The following is a 17,870-nucleotide window of genomic DNA, read 5'->3' as shown; positions in this document are numbered from 1 at the left end:
AGAGCCCTCTCAAGGGTTCATTACATCACACCCAGTGTCGTGCACATGCCCGCAGGGCGCTTGCAAGAATCCAGCTGCATTTTCTGCCTGTCAGTTTGATTTCCATCTCTGCTCTAGGTTTCTGCTCATCCGTGCTGTCTCCTTGTCTTCCCTCCTCTCCTCATCCCCCAGTCCTCCCTGCTCCCTGTAATCTGATTATGGTGACTTCATAAGGTGAGCGATTGCATGAGAGTGATAACGTGCAGCAGGTGAACTGGAATCAGGAATGAATTAGAGCCACACTGGCCGTGGACCCGCTGCCAGCGCGTCCAGCCCTCGGTGACAGCGTAGCCCTTCACGGGTGATGCTCGTGCAGCAATCCAAGGCAGAGGTGGTTTTGTTGTCCTTGCCATGGCTGATGCTCTGCTACATTGACTGGCACACCCCAGCTAGACAGTTTATGCCACAGTGCAGGTCATCAGTCTGCAAAACTGCTCTTAAGCCAAAATAAGCCCAGTAGCTCCCCCCACAGTGCTGGGTAGTGGCAGCAGTCCTGGGGCTTGGCTGCCCCCTCAGGCTTTCTGGGGGTTCTGGGGGAACTCCTGCTCTAGGAATGCTGGTTGTGGAGAGCATCAAAGCTGTCTGCACCCTCTTAGGTGGCTGACAAGTGCTCATCTCCTCTCCTGTCTTGCTTTCTGCCTCCCCAGTCAGCAAATAGCTATTGTGTTCTTTGAGGTCTTTCCAAAGTTCATCCTTTGGATAATTATGGCTCTCACAAGAAAAGCAAGAGTCTGGAATGTAAAAGGATAAGCACTTAGGAAGAACTGTTTAAGAAGTTGCTAAGTGTGAGGTGCAGGGGCAACAGCCAAATGCCACAGTGCTTTGTTCACTGCACCTCACAAAGCAGCCTCTGGGAGGGGATGAGCAAGAGGATCTTTAGAGAGAGTCTAGAGAGCGAGGATGATCCTCTGCTTTCTCCATGGCTGAGCAGAGTCATGCTGGAGCCAGCAGTGCCAGGAGCAGGGAGCTGTGCTGTGCTGTGAGGAGCTGTAGGAAATGCAAGGACAGGAGCAGCATGATCAGTTACTGGGAGTGGAGGTTGCCCCTCGGGGAAGCCTCAAATAGAAGAAATCTCCATGTTTCAGTGTGGAGATACCCTGTTTTGAGAGATAGAGCAAAACCAGAGTGGGAGGGAGAGGACTCAGGTGTGGGCATGGATGAGAGCGTCCTGTAGCTCACACACAGGGTTTCCAGCCTCTCAGAGAGGTCAGTGGTGGCTCTACCAAGAGCTGGGCTGCCAGGCAGGGTGGAGAAGTGTAAATCAGAATTCAGGGAAGCTCGGGAAGAGCACCAGTTCTGACACAATGCCCATCCTGAACTCTTGAATGGTTGCAGGGGTTAAAGAAAAATTAACTACAGTCTAGAGAAGTGACAGCACTTAGTCATACTGATGTTCATACTGATGTCTCAGAGCTCGTTGGTCATCTGGTCATCTAACACCTTTCTCAGGCACCTGAAAGAAGATGATAAACATAACTATCTACACATTACAGTGGCTTCTGGTGAGGGCAGAGAAACAGTACCGGTGATTTTGGGAGGTTTGGGCTGGTCATGGAGGAATGAGAGTGCAGTTGTGCATCCTGAAATCATACCAAGTGTCAAGGTGCCGTGGTCTCACCTTCAGCTCTGCATATCCTGCCTTGCTTCCTCTGCAGGATGGGAATGTATTGGATGGGGCTGGTTCTTCCAGTAAACAGCCACTGGGTAGGGCTGGGAGCTGCTTTCAGTTCCCAGAACAAACTGGCTTTCCAGGAGCACCCCTGGGGCTGCTGTGGAGAATTGGTGTGTGTGCTTGGGGCAGAAGGAAGGTCTGCAGCAGCCCTTGGGTCAGCTGTGTTCTGCCATTCTGTCTTTCCAAGTAAGGCATGGTCATGGAAACAAGGGGAAAACAGGTCAAGTTGTACATCAGGAACAGTAGTTTGCAAGGATTCGGGAAGCTGGTTGCTGTGCCTGGGCTGGGAAATGTTCTGAATGGGTAGATCTGCCCTGGAGCCATCTGAAAACACAGGACTGGAGGGACCTTCTGGCCCCCTGAGCCCTGGGTCCTGCTGTTACAGGCACCACAGCACGTGGGGTTGCTTTGACTAACTCTGGAGTTACAGATTTTGCTCTTCCACTAGAAGCTGCTCCAAGTTTTTTTACTGAGTATTTAGAAACTATATTGTAGTTTCCAGCCAAAATTTATTCTTGGGCAACTTGGTATTTGTGTCTCCTGGTCTTAACATTGTCTTTTAGCTCAACTTGGATCTCTTTCTTCTGGAATTAGTTGGAAAGCAGTTGTATCCCTCTGGGGAACTCACCTTTTGGCTGCTCTCTGCTCTCCTCAGCCAGTGTTGGTTTGACTTAAACTTCATGGGGTTACCAGAGTACCACCCAGCCCTCTGGGGAGGAGCTCGTGGGGAGCTGGTGCCACAGCACTGGCACCACCATGGTCACAAGAAATCTCTCTACAGCCACTTTCAGCCAGTGTGTCCTTGTAACAGATGATGACCAGCCTGTCCTGGTCACATACCTTGTTCTTCTCATCCACTGTTGTCACCTGCTGGTTCCCAGCTCATGGGACAGTGTTTCAAGTGCACATCTTCATTTGGCTGCTGGATTTACCTCCTGACTGGTTCTTCATTCTGCCTAATTACAAATGCTACGTTGTCTGGCCTGACATGGGAAGACATCAGCAGATTTCATCAGTAAATCTCTAAAATTTCTGTCAAAGGTTTAAATAAAAATACTAAATGACACTGGGTTCAAGAATGATCTTCAAGCAGATTCACTGGCAGTTGCTCCCCAACCTCATGTGTCACTCAGTGCTGCCAGTTGCCTTTCCTCTCAAATCAGATTTCTGTACATAGAACAAGGCTTCTGGTAATTCATGTTCTCAGTCTCGACCGGTGGCTCTCTGTATCTGACATCTGCTGAATTCCAGGGAAATGAGACTGACCTCTGTTCCCTCATGTGACAGATCAGGATTTCCCCATAGTAGGGAAGCTGTTGGGTCGGTCTGCTGGTGGACACCTGTCATGGTATGTACCATGTGGATTTTCCCTGCCCTTTCCTTCAGAGCCTACCACAAGCCTTACGGTGCTGCTGAGGTCACACATGGGCATTTTGTTGCCAAAATCATTCACCTTCTGTTTCAAATGTTGGCACCACATTTCCAGTCACTCTGAGCAGTGTGTCGCTGAGTTCTGTTACAATTTGCTGAGTTTGCAGAGTTTCAGGTGCACCATCATTGGCTTCCTCTGCGCTCTCACGTCCCTGGTTTGAGAACATTCAGTTGACTTAGTGGTGGATATTTTCATTCCTATCCTGTTTCTTTTATCCTCTGAGCCCTGACCCAGTGTTCAGCCTGGCTGCAGATGGAAGTGAATCCCAGAATGGTTTGGGTTGGAAGGAACATTAAGGCTCCTCTCATTCTACCCCCTGCCATGGGCAGGGACACCTTCCACTAGCCCAGGTTGCTCCAGGCCCCATCCAGCCTGGCCTTGGACACTTCCAGGGATGGGGCAGCCACAGCTTCTCTGGGCAACCTGTGCCAGGGCCTCCCCACCCTCACAGGGAAGAATTGGTTCCTGATATTCAGTCTAAATCTACCCTCTTTCAGCTTGAAATGCACTGAGTGCAGGTGGGTGTCACAGATGGAGCAACATCTGAGCCAGGTGTGTAGGTGTGCTCTGCAGCCAGGGAGGATGTGCCAGTACCATCAGTGCAAGGCACAGTGTCCCAGAGTGGGAGCCTGGAGTGACTTTGGCCTGACAGGATGAGGTGAGTGACTGGCTGCCTCATGGCCTTGGGGTGACCCACAACACCATGCAAGCATGGGCAGGTGGGCTTCTCTTCCTCCCACCAGGCTCCCGAGTCAGGGATGTGAAATACCCTTCACAGCTGTCCCATCATCTGCAGGCAAGGACAACCTGCTTTCCTTTTCTCTTCACCCTTACCTTTGTGCACAGTGTCCCCTCGCTCTGTTCCCCTGCGCTCGTTCCTTCTGTAGCTGAAGCACAGGCCTGTCTTTGCCTTTGCACTGTCTCAAAACACAGGATGAGTTCAAAGCCTCCCTTCCTCCCTGCACACCCCGTGCTCTGAGGTGCACAGCTCTGTGCTGAGCAGGACCTTTTTATCCCACTAAATGATCTGCTGTTCTCAGCATCCTTCTCAAAATGAGCGTTTGTCCACTGAGATTTGGGGTCCTTCCCTCTCAGATTATTCCCTCTCTGATGATTCACATTCATGACGTTTATGGCACCTTTGAACTGAAGGTACTTTCTTTTTTGCCCCGATGATCTGCTGAGTGCAGCTCTGGATGTTACTCCATTTCTTTATTCTCTTAAAATTTGTCCTTTAAAACCAAAATTCTATTTTTGGTTCATCCTTTCATGAACTTACACCAACCTCGCTTCTGATTGCTGAATTGTCTTCTACAGCCTGACCTTCTGTGTTTGCATGACTTTTAACATCAACCACTTTAAAAAAATAACCCAAACCAAAACCTGATGAAACCTTTCCAAAGCATCACCTTGTGTTGTGGTTCTGTGGCTGTTGGGTGAAGAAGGTTGGGTGACACAGGGATATCCAGAGACATTACCAAGAGCATTTGTTCCCATCTCTGCTGGGCAGTAAATGTTTCTTACAGGGACTTGTCCTGAGGATGGAATTTGTCTTTTTAGCAACGTCACAGTGATTTTTGGTCGTACTCACATGGAGTGCCAGGGCAAACAGCTTGTCTTTCCTTTCCCTGAATAATATTGATACAACAGGTCCTGTTCTCTGCCTTTGTGTTTCGCCTTAATCAGCTCAACTGTACCCGTCTGGTGCTTCCCACCCGCCTGTCCCTCCGTGTGTTGGGTGTGATGCATCTCCTTGGTGTCAGTCCCCGCCGTGCCCATCCCCCCTCCCGCAGCCTGTGCCAGCTCTGGGGGCTGCTCTGGGCTGATGTTGGCTCCCGGCACATGTCTGTGCCATTCCACCCCTCTGTGCCCAACATGCAGTGCTGGGGGCTCACTGGAAGGGGCCTGGGAGCCGGTGGCCCATGTGGGCAGAGGGCAGCTGGAGGGTCACCTCAGCTGGGACATGGTCTGCCACCCCCTGTGTCGCTCACCTGGCTCTATCCTCATCAGTGTTGGCACTTCCATTCTGTGTCCATCCACCCACCAACACTGTGTGTACAAGGAGCTGTCCCAGCCCATCCCGACATCCCGCGTGCCCCGTGCGGCACAGAGAGCCCCATCCTTGCGGTGTGCTTGGAGGAGAGCAGCAGCCACAGCTGGGGGGTGCACTGGGGGGAAGATTGCAAACTGGAGTGGGGTTTAATCCAGCACTGTGTATGGCACAGAGGGTGTGTAAGTCATCCCAGGGTTGTTTGCCAATTGTCCAAGGGTTACGTGCATCTGAAAGGTGAACAGTGGGATGAGCAGGAATCGTGTGGGATGAGCCAAGGGGTAGAATGAGGAGAAATGGAATTAAGTCAACTAGGGGTGATATTTTGGGTAAAATATGGCAAAATATGGCTAAGATTCTTTGTTAGGTTTCTCGCCAGCCTCTTTCTCTGATAACACTTGTTGAGCCCTCTCAGATGTTCTGAGTTGCAGCTTGAGCAGGGCTGGCGATGCATGTAGAGCTCAAGGGACTCTGGTAAGACTGAATTTCCCAGGGCATCTCCACTCCTAAATAGGGCTTGTTCTCTTTTCCTAGACAGAAGCAGTTCGTTAGACGGCTCTCTGCAGGGACCAGGCCGGGGTACAAAGCGCTATTCCCAAGATTCCCCTCCATACACTGCTCCTCTCTCCCCCAAGTTACCAAAGAATGACCGTCACCCTTTGGAAGGTGAGCACAGCGTCTCTTCCCAAAGCTGGCTGTTCACAGTGCCCTGTCCTGGCTCAGCAGGGTCACCTCTGCCGTGCCAGACTGAGCCACAGCTTCAGGGAGCTGCTTTGCTTGTCCCTGGCATGGGTTGTGCCTGATGTTCCAGAGGGAAGGGAACTGCTCTGTGGTGAGACAGGTTCCCCACACAGATGTGTAATTCATGTGGAATGCAGTGGGAATTCCTTCTAACCCTGATAGTCATCCTCTCGTACCGTGTAATTTGGGGTTTAATCACCCGTGGTTTGGCTTCTGTAGCCGTGCATGGCGTTAACATCCTTAAACTGCCCAGCTGCTCCAGTCAGTCTGCCCTGGCTTGTTCCCTCAGGGTTTGCTGGGGTGTGTTGTACAGATGCTGATGTGCAGCTGGACAGCCAGGAACCTGCTACCCTTTCCCAGGATCTCATCTTGTTCCTCACAGTCCTCCCTGAAAGAGCTGGGTGGTCTCACTGGCATATGCTCCAGTGGCTCAGCCAGATCATTCACATCCTGCTGCTGCTTCCCACAGAGTCCCTTGGAATACCACTGTTGTACTGGGCCCACACGTTCCCAACAGCAGCTGCTGGAATGTCCTCTTTGCTGTCTGATCCACAGGGGTCCCTCGCATGTGCAGGTGGGGCATTTCCAGGTGGTCCAAGTAGCTGGAGGACTCCCTGAACTGAGCAACCTTCAGTAAAAATACTTCCACTTTTGTTCTGAACTGCAAACCCTCCATAATGCAGATGGGAGATTTAATCTTACTGAGGCCCTTTAATTAATGGATAGTGAAATCTGCCAAGGTGTTAATCACAGTTCTTTGTAATATATCCCTGAAAAAGTGCTGGAGACTCCTGGGTGGGCTCACAGTTCAATGGCTTTGTGCTCTGTTGCTGTCCCTTTAGAATCCCCATCTCCCTGGCTCTGCTGGGGTTGCTGATCCCAGGTGTGAGTGCCCAGCCTGCCATCACTGTGGGTGATTTTGGTCTCCGTCCATCACTGTGTCCTGTGACCCTGTCACTAAGCACAGCTGCTCTGAACTTGCACCCTGTTTCCCAGAGAAGCTGGGGCTGCCCCATCCCTGGAAGTGTCCAAGGCCGGTTTGGACAGGGCTTGGAGCAACCTGGGCTAGTGGAAGGTGTCCTTTCCCATGGCAGGGGAGTGGAATGAGATGAGCTTTAAAGTCCCTTCCTACCCAAACTAGTCTGTGATTCTGTGGCAGACAGTTTTTAGTGGCCTCAGTATCTACAGTAAGAACAACTGTAGGTTTGTCATAGAGATGAAACGAAACCCAAGGTGATATGTAGGGACTGTCTCATCTATTCCGGCACACTGACAAGTCAGAAACTGTTCCCTGAGGCCCTCTCTGTTTCTCACCTCCAAATACACATCCGTGCTGGTCTCTTTGCCATTCCCCTCTGATCCATCACCCACTGCACTGAGGTACTATTAGCATGGCCCAGCCCCTCCTCCTCCCCCAGCAGGTGGGACACACAGTTCAGCCTGTTCTGGAAGTGCTGGTCTGCTCCAAAGGTTCAGGTGCCTTAGCTGGGTGGTGAATATTGCACACCCTGTATTGTCAGTGAATAGAGAAGGCTACCATAATGGGTAATTCCAAGGAAGAATCTACATTAGGTTGTCTACAAGATTGATTCTTGGTCTGCTTCAAAGTCTGTTCAGTTATCCCTTGGCCTTTGAATGGGTTGTGCCATCTGGATGCAATATACTCCAAGCCCTTCCAGAAAAACACAGACAAGTGGGCAGAAAGTGTGTCTGGGGGGGTGGGGTGATCCTGTCAGTGTGTGACCTTCCTGCAGCAGCTTGGGCTGGTTCTGTGCTTGGTCCAAGCAGGGAGGAACAAGGTGCAGTTCCAGATTCCACCTAGAAATTCATTCTTATCCCATAGCTAAAAGCTGAAATGAATATGTCCTCCTCCACCAGGAAATTGAAGTGCAGACAGGAATACTTGCATTTCAGAGGATATATTTTAAGAATATGCACCTGAAATCCTTGGATATTGAATATTTCTTGAGCAAGAGGGTACATCTTCTCATGGAGCTGAACTCTGGCTTCAGCAGAGTGACAGACAGCAGCCCCTGAACACTTCCCAGTTTGCCAAATGGAAGGGTGTGAGCAGCAGTGGGATATCCCATTCACCATGCCTTTGGCAAAGCAGAGAGACGAGGAGGGGTTCTCACCTCTTACATTGTTTTTCCTCTTGCATCCAGTGGCATTTGTGTTGCTTTTTGCTGAAATGCTGCAGTCCCAGCCCAGTGGGGACCTGCCTTCACAGCCCAGCATTTGCTGGAAGCAGTGGGTGTTCAGTAGTTGTGCAAATCAGATTTGTGCTTGTGGCCAAACTCCTGTGTTTTAGCAGTAAAATGGCACTGTTGAGTCTGTAGCACTATTTGTTTAATTAAACTTTAATTATCTGCTCCCTGCCTCTCCGCCACTAATTGTGGTGTGTTTCCCTACAATGTGCCAACTGCCAGCCTTTAGTTAACTCTAGCAGTTGGTGTAGAGAAATCTGCCTAAGAATCAACCACCTCCTCCCTCCTTGAACACTGGCTGTGGAGGGTGATGGATCCTAGATCATGCCTGAGCACAGTCTTGCCCTGCCCATGCCCAGGAGCATGTTGTTTTCTGCTGCAGATGACTCACAGGGACAGTAATCATTGCCCTCTTGCCTCATCTCCCTCTCCCCTTCCTAGAGGTGTCAGTTCATCTCAGCAGTTCTCTGTGTACTTGTATTTTTAAGAAGACCCTCAATCTCTCTTGCATTGCCCCTGCCAGGAAGCCTCCAGCTCTGCTGCAAAGTTCACAGCCCAGCCAAGCACTACCCTGAGCTGGGATAGGGAACCTGGGGGTCAGTGTACACCTTCACTTCCACCTCCTGGCAAAGCAACGTGGTGCCCCCAGGCCTGGCCTCACCCATGGCCTCTGGGTGTGTGATCACAGTTCCTGTGAGAACAGGATCACATATTTGCAGAATGCATCACATTCCCATCAGGATAACAACAGTGTGTTGTTGACTGTTGAGTGAAGTATTTTCTGGGGTTGAGTTTTGGATCCTCAGCATGGCACCAACATGAACCTGTGCATGTGCTCTCCCAACCTCCCAAGCTGGGCCTTCTGCTAACAGTGGAGAGAGCTTTGGGGTCCTAGGGAGCAGTTAGAGACAGGTGTGCCTGACCCAGCACATCTGGGTGAATGTCCTGGGGCTTCCTGAAGCTGTGTGTCACCTCAGGGGGGGCTGTGTTTCCTTGGAGGCTGGAGATGGGCAGCATGGAGCTGTTCCCATGCCCACAGCCTGTCCTGTGGCAGTGCACAGGGCTGTGCCCACTGCCCCCTCTCTTGCCTCTGCCCTTCCCTGGGCAGTCAGACAGCACCCTCTCCCAGATGTTTAATGGGAAGTCATTTGGGGTTTAAGCAGAACTGTCCTGTTGAAGAGGAGACCAAGTGTAGTTCCTCAGAAGCAGCTCCAGTGGAGACCCCCTGGTGTAAGGGATAGCCAGTGGTGGGTCTGGCTGAGCAGGGGATTTCCACCCACCCCTGGGCCAGAGCAGCCACTCTGTTCTGGCTTTGTGTCCAGCTTGGAGCTGAAATGGGATGCTGGGAGTACAGGAGGGGTTCACAGTTATTCAGGAAAAGCCATGAGTCAGAAAACCACCCTTTATGCACTGAGAGCAGGTGAGAACACACCTGCCCATGTGGGAAGTGAGTGACACAGGACGGGTCACTGGAGGGGGTACAGTCTTACCACCAACAGTTTCTAGTGAGGGGCATGTGCTGCTGTTTTTAGGCATGTCCCAGAGACCTAAAAGCAAAAAAAGGCAGCAGTGCCTCAAGTGCAGAGTGACAAAGCCCCCGAGGTGGAAAAACAGCAGTTACGCAGGTGATAACCTCCCACTGGCCTCACCAAACTGGCCAACAGCCAGACAAGGGGGTTCCCAATCCATAGCCTTATGAGCTGAAGCTCTGGAAGGTCAGGGCTGGGTATTTCCAGCTGAACTGGCTCTGGGATCTCTGCTGAAACACAGACAGCAGAACACTGAGACCAGAGGACCCCAGCTCACAGAACAGTCCCATAGTTCATAGAAACCACAGCAAATAAGGTGCCTTCAGGAGAGGCTGCTCCAGTCAGGTGGGACCCTGTGTCAGCAGCACTCAGGGTTAGGCTCAGGCTCTGCACCTCCCTTCCCTGGAACCTGGCACTACCATGTCAGCAGGGAATTTGGGAAAATCTCAACAGCTTTTGGGTCTCGCAGGCTGCAGTATCGACTCTGCACCCTCACCACCAACCCAGCTCAGCACAGCTTTGCTGTGCTGGCTTCTCAGCTGCTGCTCCTGTGGTCTGGGAAGCCCCAGGGAGCAGACCCAGGGCCTGACCAGAGCAGCGGCTCAGGATTCTTGCTCCTTGTCACCTGCTGTGTGTTGGAGTGGCAGCAGCTCAGAGCTGTGAGCTGCTCTCGGGGTCTCTGCAGACCCTGGTAGGGGAGCTGCAGCCCCAGCCCCAGCCTTGGCCAGGCGTGCTGGCCCCGGAGTGCACTGGCCCTGCCCCTCAGTGTGGGAGCTGCTTTCCTCCTCGGTGCAGGAACTTGCCAGGTAATTCTTATGAAAGAATGCAGGTATTTGAAGGATGACTCAGGAGGCCTAAGGGCCACGTGGGCTGAGACTTGGTTGTGCCATAGTAAAACCTACAGACACGTGGCCCTGGGGTGATGCTGTCACAACGTAACAGCAGAGGCAGGTCTTGCTGGCTCAGATACAACCCTGGATAGTCTCCTCAGCCTTTCCATCCCAATAGTGCCACCAACAGCTGGAAATTCAATGGTGAGGAAGCTGCTGTTGCCCTGGGACCCTGCGTGGGGAAGAACCCTCAGCCCAGTCCCTCTTGGGCATGTGCCAGCATAGGGAGTTGGTCTCCGACATGGTTAGGCTGGAAAAGGGCAGGAGGTCAGGAGGCATGAGCAGCTGGTCACCAGCATGTTGCTTTTGGGGCTGGAGGACCAGCATGGCATGGGAGCATTGCCTGGCCATGACAGTGCAGCCCCTCCTGCCCTGCATGTGGTGCTGCCCTCCGGGATCCCGCGTGTCCCCCACCCCAATCCCAACCACCGGGGCCAGTCCCTTGCACGCTGATGCTGAGGGTGTGCAGTGTGTGATCCCCCAGGGAACCTCCCCTTCCCTCCCTGCTCAGGGCTATGTGTGAGTCCTGTGTCTGTTGGCATCCAGAGGGAGCTGGCCTTCCCTGCCACGGAGGGGTCCAGGGCCGTCAGGGCACAGGGCTGGGCCAGAGCTGGTGGTGGCACGAGCAGAGGAGCTGCTGCCTCAGTCTGGGCACCAACCATTGTCACTGCCCACTAGTTGGACTGGCATTTGCCAGGTGAACACCAGGCAGTGCCTGGTTTGATCCCTGTGCTGTGGAGGAGACCAGTGAGAGGGGTCAAAGCCAAGTGAGTGCTGCAGTTCTGCCCCCAAGCAGGAGTGTCGGGCCATGGGGTTCGGGTGCACTGACTGCAGCTTGGTGCATTCCAGGTGAAACCTTTGTCCTGGGAGATGGCCTCCCAGGGCCCTTGGAGCCTCGCCTGGACCCTATGGACTCTGCCTTGAACTCTGTCAATTCCTCCGGCCACAGCAGGAGCTCCAGAGACTGTCGCCTGCCAGGATACAGGCACCTGCACCAACCCTCGAGCCTCAGCCAGGGCACCTCTGCCCTACGCAGGCCTAGCTCTGGGGGTAAGAGCTCAGAACAGCCCTGCAGCTGCACAATGGCAATAGAGGACCTTCCTAATTCCAGTTACACCTTTCTGACTTCAGCAAGTACCAGCCTGGGCTCTGCACAGCCCCCCAGCTCTGTGAGGTGTGGTGGCACCTGGGCGGGTGGCAGTGTTGACAGTGACACTGCTCCTGTGGCTGGTGACCGGGGGGACCTGGAGGTCGGTGGAGAGGAAGGGCAGGCAGGAGCTGAACTGTGTCCAAGTGACAGATGGGCATCTGGGTCCGTGAGGATGGATCGGGAATGGCCAGGGAGTCGAGAGCTGCCTGGGGAGGCTGGGAGCGTGGGATGTGTGAACAGCATTTGTCTGTGTGGAGGGAGAGGGACAGGAGAACTGAGCTGGTCAGTACAGCACATCAGCACATCAGGTTGCAAAAAGTGTGATTTTGGGTGCATGGTGTCAATAAAAGCCTCTCAAAAGCTCAGGCTGCTGGTGCCTCCCCCCCATCTGCGTGTGAGGGCAGAGCTGGGACAAGGGGCTGTGCCGATGCCAGAATGTTGGGAACAGGACTTGTGTCAGCTCGGGCCGTGCTGTCAGAAAATGAAAACATAAACCAGCTTTGCTGTGTTAAATGTGCTAAAGGTGTTGGGAGTGGAGGAGGAACTGTGTGTGAGGAGAGATGTGGGAGTGGGAAGGGTGTTCTGCAGAGGTGGGAGCTGTCAGCTGATAGGCAAGGAGGAGTGGGAATGGGGGGGCAAATAAGGGGAAATTGGGGTTGAGAGAGAGGAAAAGGGCTCAGTATAGAAGGCTGCCCTGAAAAGGAGAGGGAATAAGGCTTCCGTGCCAGACCTGTGCTGCAGGGATGTGGGGCCTGACTGGGATGTGATCCTTGCTGTGTCTCTGCCCTTGCTGTGGGAGAGGAGGCTGAGTGGTGGGTTGAGGGTCAGTAACTGTGGGCCACTGGAATAACAGCCTTGTCTGCACCCACAGGCTCCGACAGGTACCTGGGCCCCCGGGACGTGTCCCGGCTGAGCGGCCGCGACCCCTCGTCCTGGTCGGTGGAGGAGGTGATGCAGTTCATCCGCGAGTCCGACCCGCAGCTGGGCCCCCACGCCGACCTCTTCCGAAAGCACGTGAGTGCCTCTGGCTGTGGGCAAACACGTGTGTGTCACGTGGGGGGGGGCAAATCAGCACACAAGGAAAACGCAGGAGAGTCAGAAAATGGCAGCACTTTGGACCAGCTGGAGTTCTGTGCTTAATAAAAATATCCTCATAAATCCTGCTCATCCCCTGTCCGGGATTGGGATCCTCACTCAGACCCCTTCAGGGGCAGACCTGGCAGCTTTGAATCTCAATGCTGAAAACACAAACCCTGCTCACCCTGGAGCCTAATACTCACCTCATGGCAAATTTCTCCTGTCAAGAAGCACATTCCAAGTGGGATTCATGGAGTGCATTGCTGCTCAACTCCGTTTCCTATAGCAGGGAGTCCCCTAAGGCTCTGCTCCTTGTGCTCCTTGTGTAAGTATAAAACAGCTGCAGACACAGCATGGAGTTTGTACCATTAAAGCTACAAGAGGTTTGGCAGCTCCATGTCCTGATTCCTGCCAGTACTGTCTTCCCTCTGCGTTTTGATTGAGTCCATGTTCTATCTGGTGCTGCTTGGGAAGTCGGAAGAGCCCTGGGAGCAAACACCCAGCGCTGCATCCTGCTCTGGGCTGTGCTGACACAACACTCCTTTTTTTAATTAGCTCTATTTTAGAACCACCAGTAATTGAAAAATGTTTGTTTTAATTATGCAAAAGCTGCCAAGGGTGGGAAGTGCCCTGGAGTGGAAGTCCTGGGGAGAACCTTGCTTTTATCTGCAGAAGGGAAAAACAGATCCAACCTGGTACTGGAGATCCCTGGAGATCTCATCAGGCTGAAACCTACCTGGGCATTGACATAGGGCAGGACATTCTGTTGTTTGAGGTGGTGATTTTTATTTTTCTTTTATAAGTCCATTAACATTTTTTCGTGGATAACTGTCCAATAGCAAAGCTCTGGCCCCAGCCTGGACTGGGTCATGGAAAGGAGCACTGAAAAGGACTGGGAGACTTCCACTTGCAGATGCCAAAGACAGAGCTGTTCTCTAGTTATTCTGAGCTCGTGATCCATCCCTTCCTGAGCCTCAGGTGGGACACACCTGGACTCTGCTGTAAAGCATCAGCTGCTTTGGAAGCTGCTGTGTTGGAATCAGCCCTGCTGGGGATGAGGAGCTTCACCACTCTCTGCCAGTGGCTGGGACTGTGCTGTGAACTCCAGAAACACAGAATAGAATCCCAGAATCATTCAGGTTGGAAGAGCCTCTGAGCTCATAGTAGAGTCCAATAAGACCCCAGCCCTGCCAAGGTCACCACTAAACCATGTCCCCAAGTGCCACATCCACATGGTTTTGAACACTTTCAGGGATGGTGATTTCACCACTGCCCTGGGCAGCCTGTGCCAGTACCTGACCACCCTTTCAGGGAAGAAATTTTTCATAATATCCAGTCACAGAGTGCAGACTCTTTGAGTTTCAGGGTCTGTTCCTTCACCTCATCTTCATCCGTGACTCAGGGCATGTGTGTCATGGCAGGGCTGTTGTCACCATTGCTCCTGTGCTGGGGTGACAGTGCCCTGGAACGAGCCACTGCTCCCCTGCCTCCGTCATTCCCCTGTCAGCAAAACCTCCCTTTTCCTCCCTCCCCACCTCCCTTCAGGATTTGCTGCCCCTCTGGCCAAGGCACCTGGATGTTGATCACCCAGCAGATTTCCTGCTGCACGTGGGGTCTGGAGCTGAGGCCTGTGCTGGAGCAGGGTGGATGCAGTTCTGTCCATGCTGAGATGTCCCTGCTGGGATGCTGCTGCCTGTTGTCCTGGCTCAGCAGGCAGGGAGGGGCTTCCAGGGGCGTCACAAGCGCTGTTGGTTCCTCCTTGCAGGAGATCGACGGGAAGGCCCTGCTCCTGCTGCGGAGCGACATGATGATGAAGTACATGGGGCTGAAGCTGGGGCCAGCCCTGAAGCTCACTTACCACATCGACAAGCTAAAGCAAGGCAAGTTCTGAGAGGACATTGGCTGGACAGATCCTGGAAGCTCCGCTCCTGGCCACCCCCACCCGCGCTCACCTGCCGACAGGTTCGCATGCACACACCCCATTTACACCACAGACAGAGAGACGGACACCTCGCTGACAGCCCACCCCCCCCAGGGGACAGACGGACACCTCGCTGACAGCCCCCCCCCCCCCAGGGGACAGACGGACACCTCGCCGACAGCCCGGCCCCCCCAGGGGACAGACGGACACCTCGCTGACAGCCCGGCCCTCCCCGGGTCCCGTTGCCCCCGCTCCCAGCGGGAGGAGCCCGGCACAGTTGGGCTTCACGCCAGACTCGAGCCATGGGCGCCCTATTGGAAGCAGAGGGTCTCTCCCAGCACTGCTCCGTGGGCTCCCGGTCCTGCTTCCCCGGGATGGAGCAGCAGCTCTGGGCAGTGTCTGTGGGGACTGGGCACTGGCACCACCTCCTCCCTCTCGCCTGCTCGGGGCAGGCACTGGGAGGGCTGCAGCAGAGCCGTGCCCCGACTGTGCCTTGCGGCACCACGGTGAGCTCGGTGAGCTCGGAGCATCCACCACCCCGGCCCCTCCTTCCACACCGGGGGGAGCCCGGGGGCCACTCACCCCCCTCAGCTCTGCCTGCCCCTGGCTTCAGACCCGGCTCCAACTGGGCACACCAGGCCAGGGATGAAAGCTTCCATATTTATTCCAGACTGGAAAGGCCACACAGCACTGGCTGGGAGCGTGGAGTGCGCTGGGAGAGCCGAGGAGCAGGGCTGGGTGCCCCTGGCACGTGTTGGAGGCTGCCTGGATGCTGCAGGACTTGGCTGATACTTCTCGCCTTTTTTTTTTTTAATTTTCTCTTTTGGAATTTTTTTTTTTACTAAGGAGTTGTGTGTTTAAAACGATGAGATGATTTTTCTACCTATGTTGAACTTGCAACTCTTGGTGATTTTTAGCCAGAGCTGCCAAGGTTTGTCTTCCCAGGGGCACTCCCGCTCCTCCCCAAGTTTTGGTCCGTCCCAGCTCAGCGTGTGAGCGGGTGTTGAGTCTGCCCAGAGGATCCCGGGGTGGTGACCCGTCCCGATGTTGCTCTTCCTGTGAGGGCTTTGTCCTGCCCGGGGCCCCTGTTGGTCTCAGGCAGTTTAATGTATTTATTTTTGATGGCACTTGAGCGGTTCCCGCGGTCCCAGACACGTTCCTGCAGCTGCATGAGGAGGGTGGAGGCCACCGGCTGTGCCAGCACCGTGTCCCCGGGGCAGCAGTGCCAGCTCGGGGCTGCCTGCGGGGCAGGGGCTGCCCAGACCCCCAAGTCAGGGCAGGGCTGGTGGGGCAGGCGGGGCTGACCCCGTTGTGTCCCCACACACCCCCAGCACGGACCCGCCCGTGCTCACGCTCCCCTGCAGTGACCAAAGGGCTGGGACGGGATCTCCACTCCAAGCACTTCCTCCTCCTGCCCTCAGCTCACCCTCTGCATCCAGAGCCGCGGCTCAGCCCCCCCCCCCCCCCCCGCCACCTCGAGGGCCCTGGCCAGCAGCAGGACGGGCCCCCAACCCTCCAGGCTCTTGCACTGGGTCAGGTTTACCCCTAAGGGGCAAAGTTGCTAAAAAGAAAAAACAAAAAAAACCAACGCCCAAAGTAATGAGAAGGCAAAAGGCTTTTTATCACAGAGCATAGCCCGTGCTGGGCCTGGGACACCCCTTGGTGACTTGCGCTGGTCCCGCTGCACCCAGGGCCTGGCAGGGTCAGCCAGTGCTTTCCTCTGCACTTATTTTATGTTGATCTGTTTATAAATAAAAGGATACCAAGTTCCTCCCCGCTGTTTGTGCACTGAGCGCTGGGTTGGGCCCTGCAGTGGCTCCCACAGGCACCTGCCATGGGGGGAGCGCAGGGACAGGCAGCGGGTGCTGGTGCAGGACAGACCCGCGGCTCCCTGCCTGCCCTGCCCTCCCCTTCCTCTGGGGCTGAGGGAAGCGGAGGCACTCGCAGGGTGGCGATGGGATGACATCCATCGCGCCCTCCCGATCTCTTCCCAGCCTCTCTCATCCCCCCAGCCTGACCTCCCTCTTGCTCTTCGCGGTGCTGCCCGTGCTGACAGAGGCTTCTGCGACTCCTCGTCCCTGCCTGAAGCTTGAAGGGGGTGTTGGGGCAGGAGCAGCCCCGACCGAGCCCCTGAACCCTTCGCTGCCAGCACAGCTCAGCCCTGAGGTACCGGGGTGGGCAAACAGCCCCTGCAGCCGGACGGGGAGGGAGGAGAAGGGGGGTCGATGAGCTCTGAGCCCCCACCTTGCTCCCCAAAAGAGCAGTGCCGTGGCCCAGACCCCACACTGGGGCAGTCGGCCCAGAGCCCCTGTGGGCCCTCGGGGGCTGCTCCGTCCCACGGGAGGGGCAGAGGCCGAGGGGGCCCGGCCCGGCCCCACACCAGGGGCTGCTCCCCCACAGCACCGCGGCCGGGGGGGTCTCACCCCATGTGCTGAGTCGGGGTTTGTGTCCCAGCTCGAGCTGCGCCTGCAGCACCTGGAACAGCCCTGAGGGGCTGCTGGAGGAAGGGACAGCGAGGTGGGTGCTGGAATGTCTTGGCTGGTTCAGCCCCAGGTGAAGGGGCAGAAGCCCCGGGTCTCTCCTGCAGCCTCAGGGCTTGTTGGGCACCCCGGGGTCCCTGTTGAGGTGCCTCCGGCCCAAATTCACCCCTGGGGCTGCTGTCACAGTGCAGGGTCCCGGCCCCATCCCCTCACAGCCCCGGCAGCAGAGCCTGGGAGGCAGCTGGACCCATCCGTGTTTGGGGCTGAAAGGGACGGTGCCGTTGGGGCACAGCGGTGCCTTGGCCAAGTCCCACAGCCATCAAACTCCCAAGACCTTGAAACAAGCCCTACAGAGGCCAAATTTATTTGCAACATTTCACTGCGTCTTCAACTTTCAATGCTCGTTTTTGTTGCCTGCCCAGTGCAGGAGCTAAAATGCAGCAGCTCAGGGTGGGCACCAAAGCAGAGCCTCCACCCCCCTGGGTGCACTGCCCGTGCCCCGGGGGTTGCCATGGGGCCGACCCTCCCCACACCCCTACAGCAGGAGCCCTGAGGGGGCTCTGGCCAACAACCGCAGCTGTGGAGCAAGGAGGGACAAACCCTCGCAGGAGTTGCAGCCTCGTTCTTCCATGAGGAAGTGACTCCCCTGCCCTGCAGCACCTCCAGGCTCAGCCCAGGTTTC

The 17,870-nt window shown here is 54.9% G+C and overlaps 1 protein-coding gene across 2 annotated transcripts in view; it reads left to right on the top strand.

Moving 5' to 3' along the window:
• SCMH1 (Scm polycomb group protein homolog 1) overlaps positions 1-16,478 on the top strand; it is a 71,258-nt gene extending 54,780 nt beyond the window's left edge. The window contains exons 13-16 of one of the 2 annotated variants that reach the window (XM_027666514.1): positions 5,728-5,859; positions 11,410-11,610; positions 12,582-12,724; positions 14,553-16,478. In XM_027666514.1, coding sequence (XP_027522315.1) covers positions 5,728-5,859; positions 11,410-11,610; positions 12,582-12,724; positions 14,553-14,678 — 602 coding nt within the window. In that variant the 3' untranslated portion in view covers positions 14,679-16,478. The remainder of the gene's footprint in view (positions 1-5,727; positions 5,860-11,409; positions 11,611-12,581; positions 12,725-14,552) is intronic. The other variant, XM_027666515.1, reaches the window with a different exon arrangement.
• The last annotated feature ends 1,392 nt before the right edge of the window (positions 16,479-17,870 follow it).

The sequence above is a fragment of the Corapipo altera genome, unplaced genomic scaffold, assembly GCF_003945725.1.
Source record: "Corapipo altera isolate COAL_440 unplaced genomic scaffold, ASM394572v1 92, whole genome shotgun sequence".
NCBI lineage: Eukaryota > Metazoa > Chordata > Aves > Passeriformes > Pipridae > Corapipo > Corapipo altera.
Note: the sequence above shows the minus strand (reverse complement) of the source record. Positions and strands in the feature narration are given on the sequence as shown.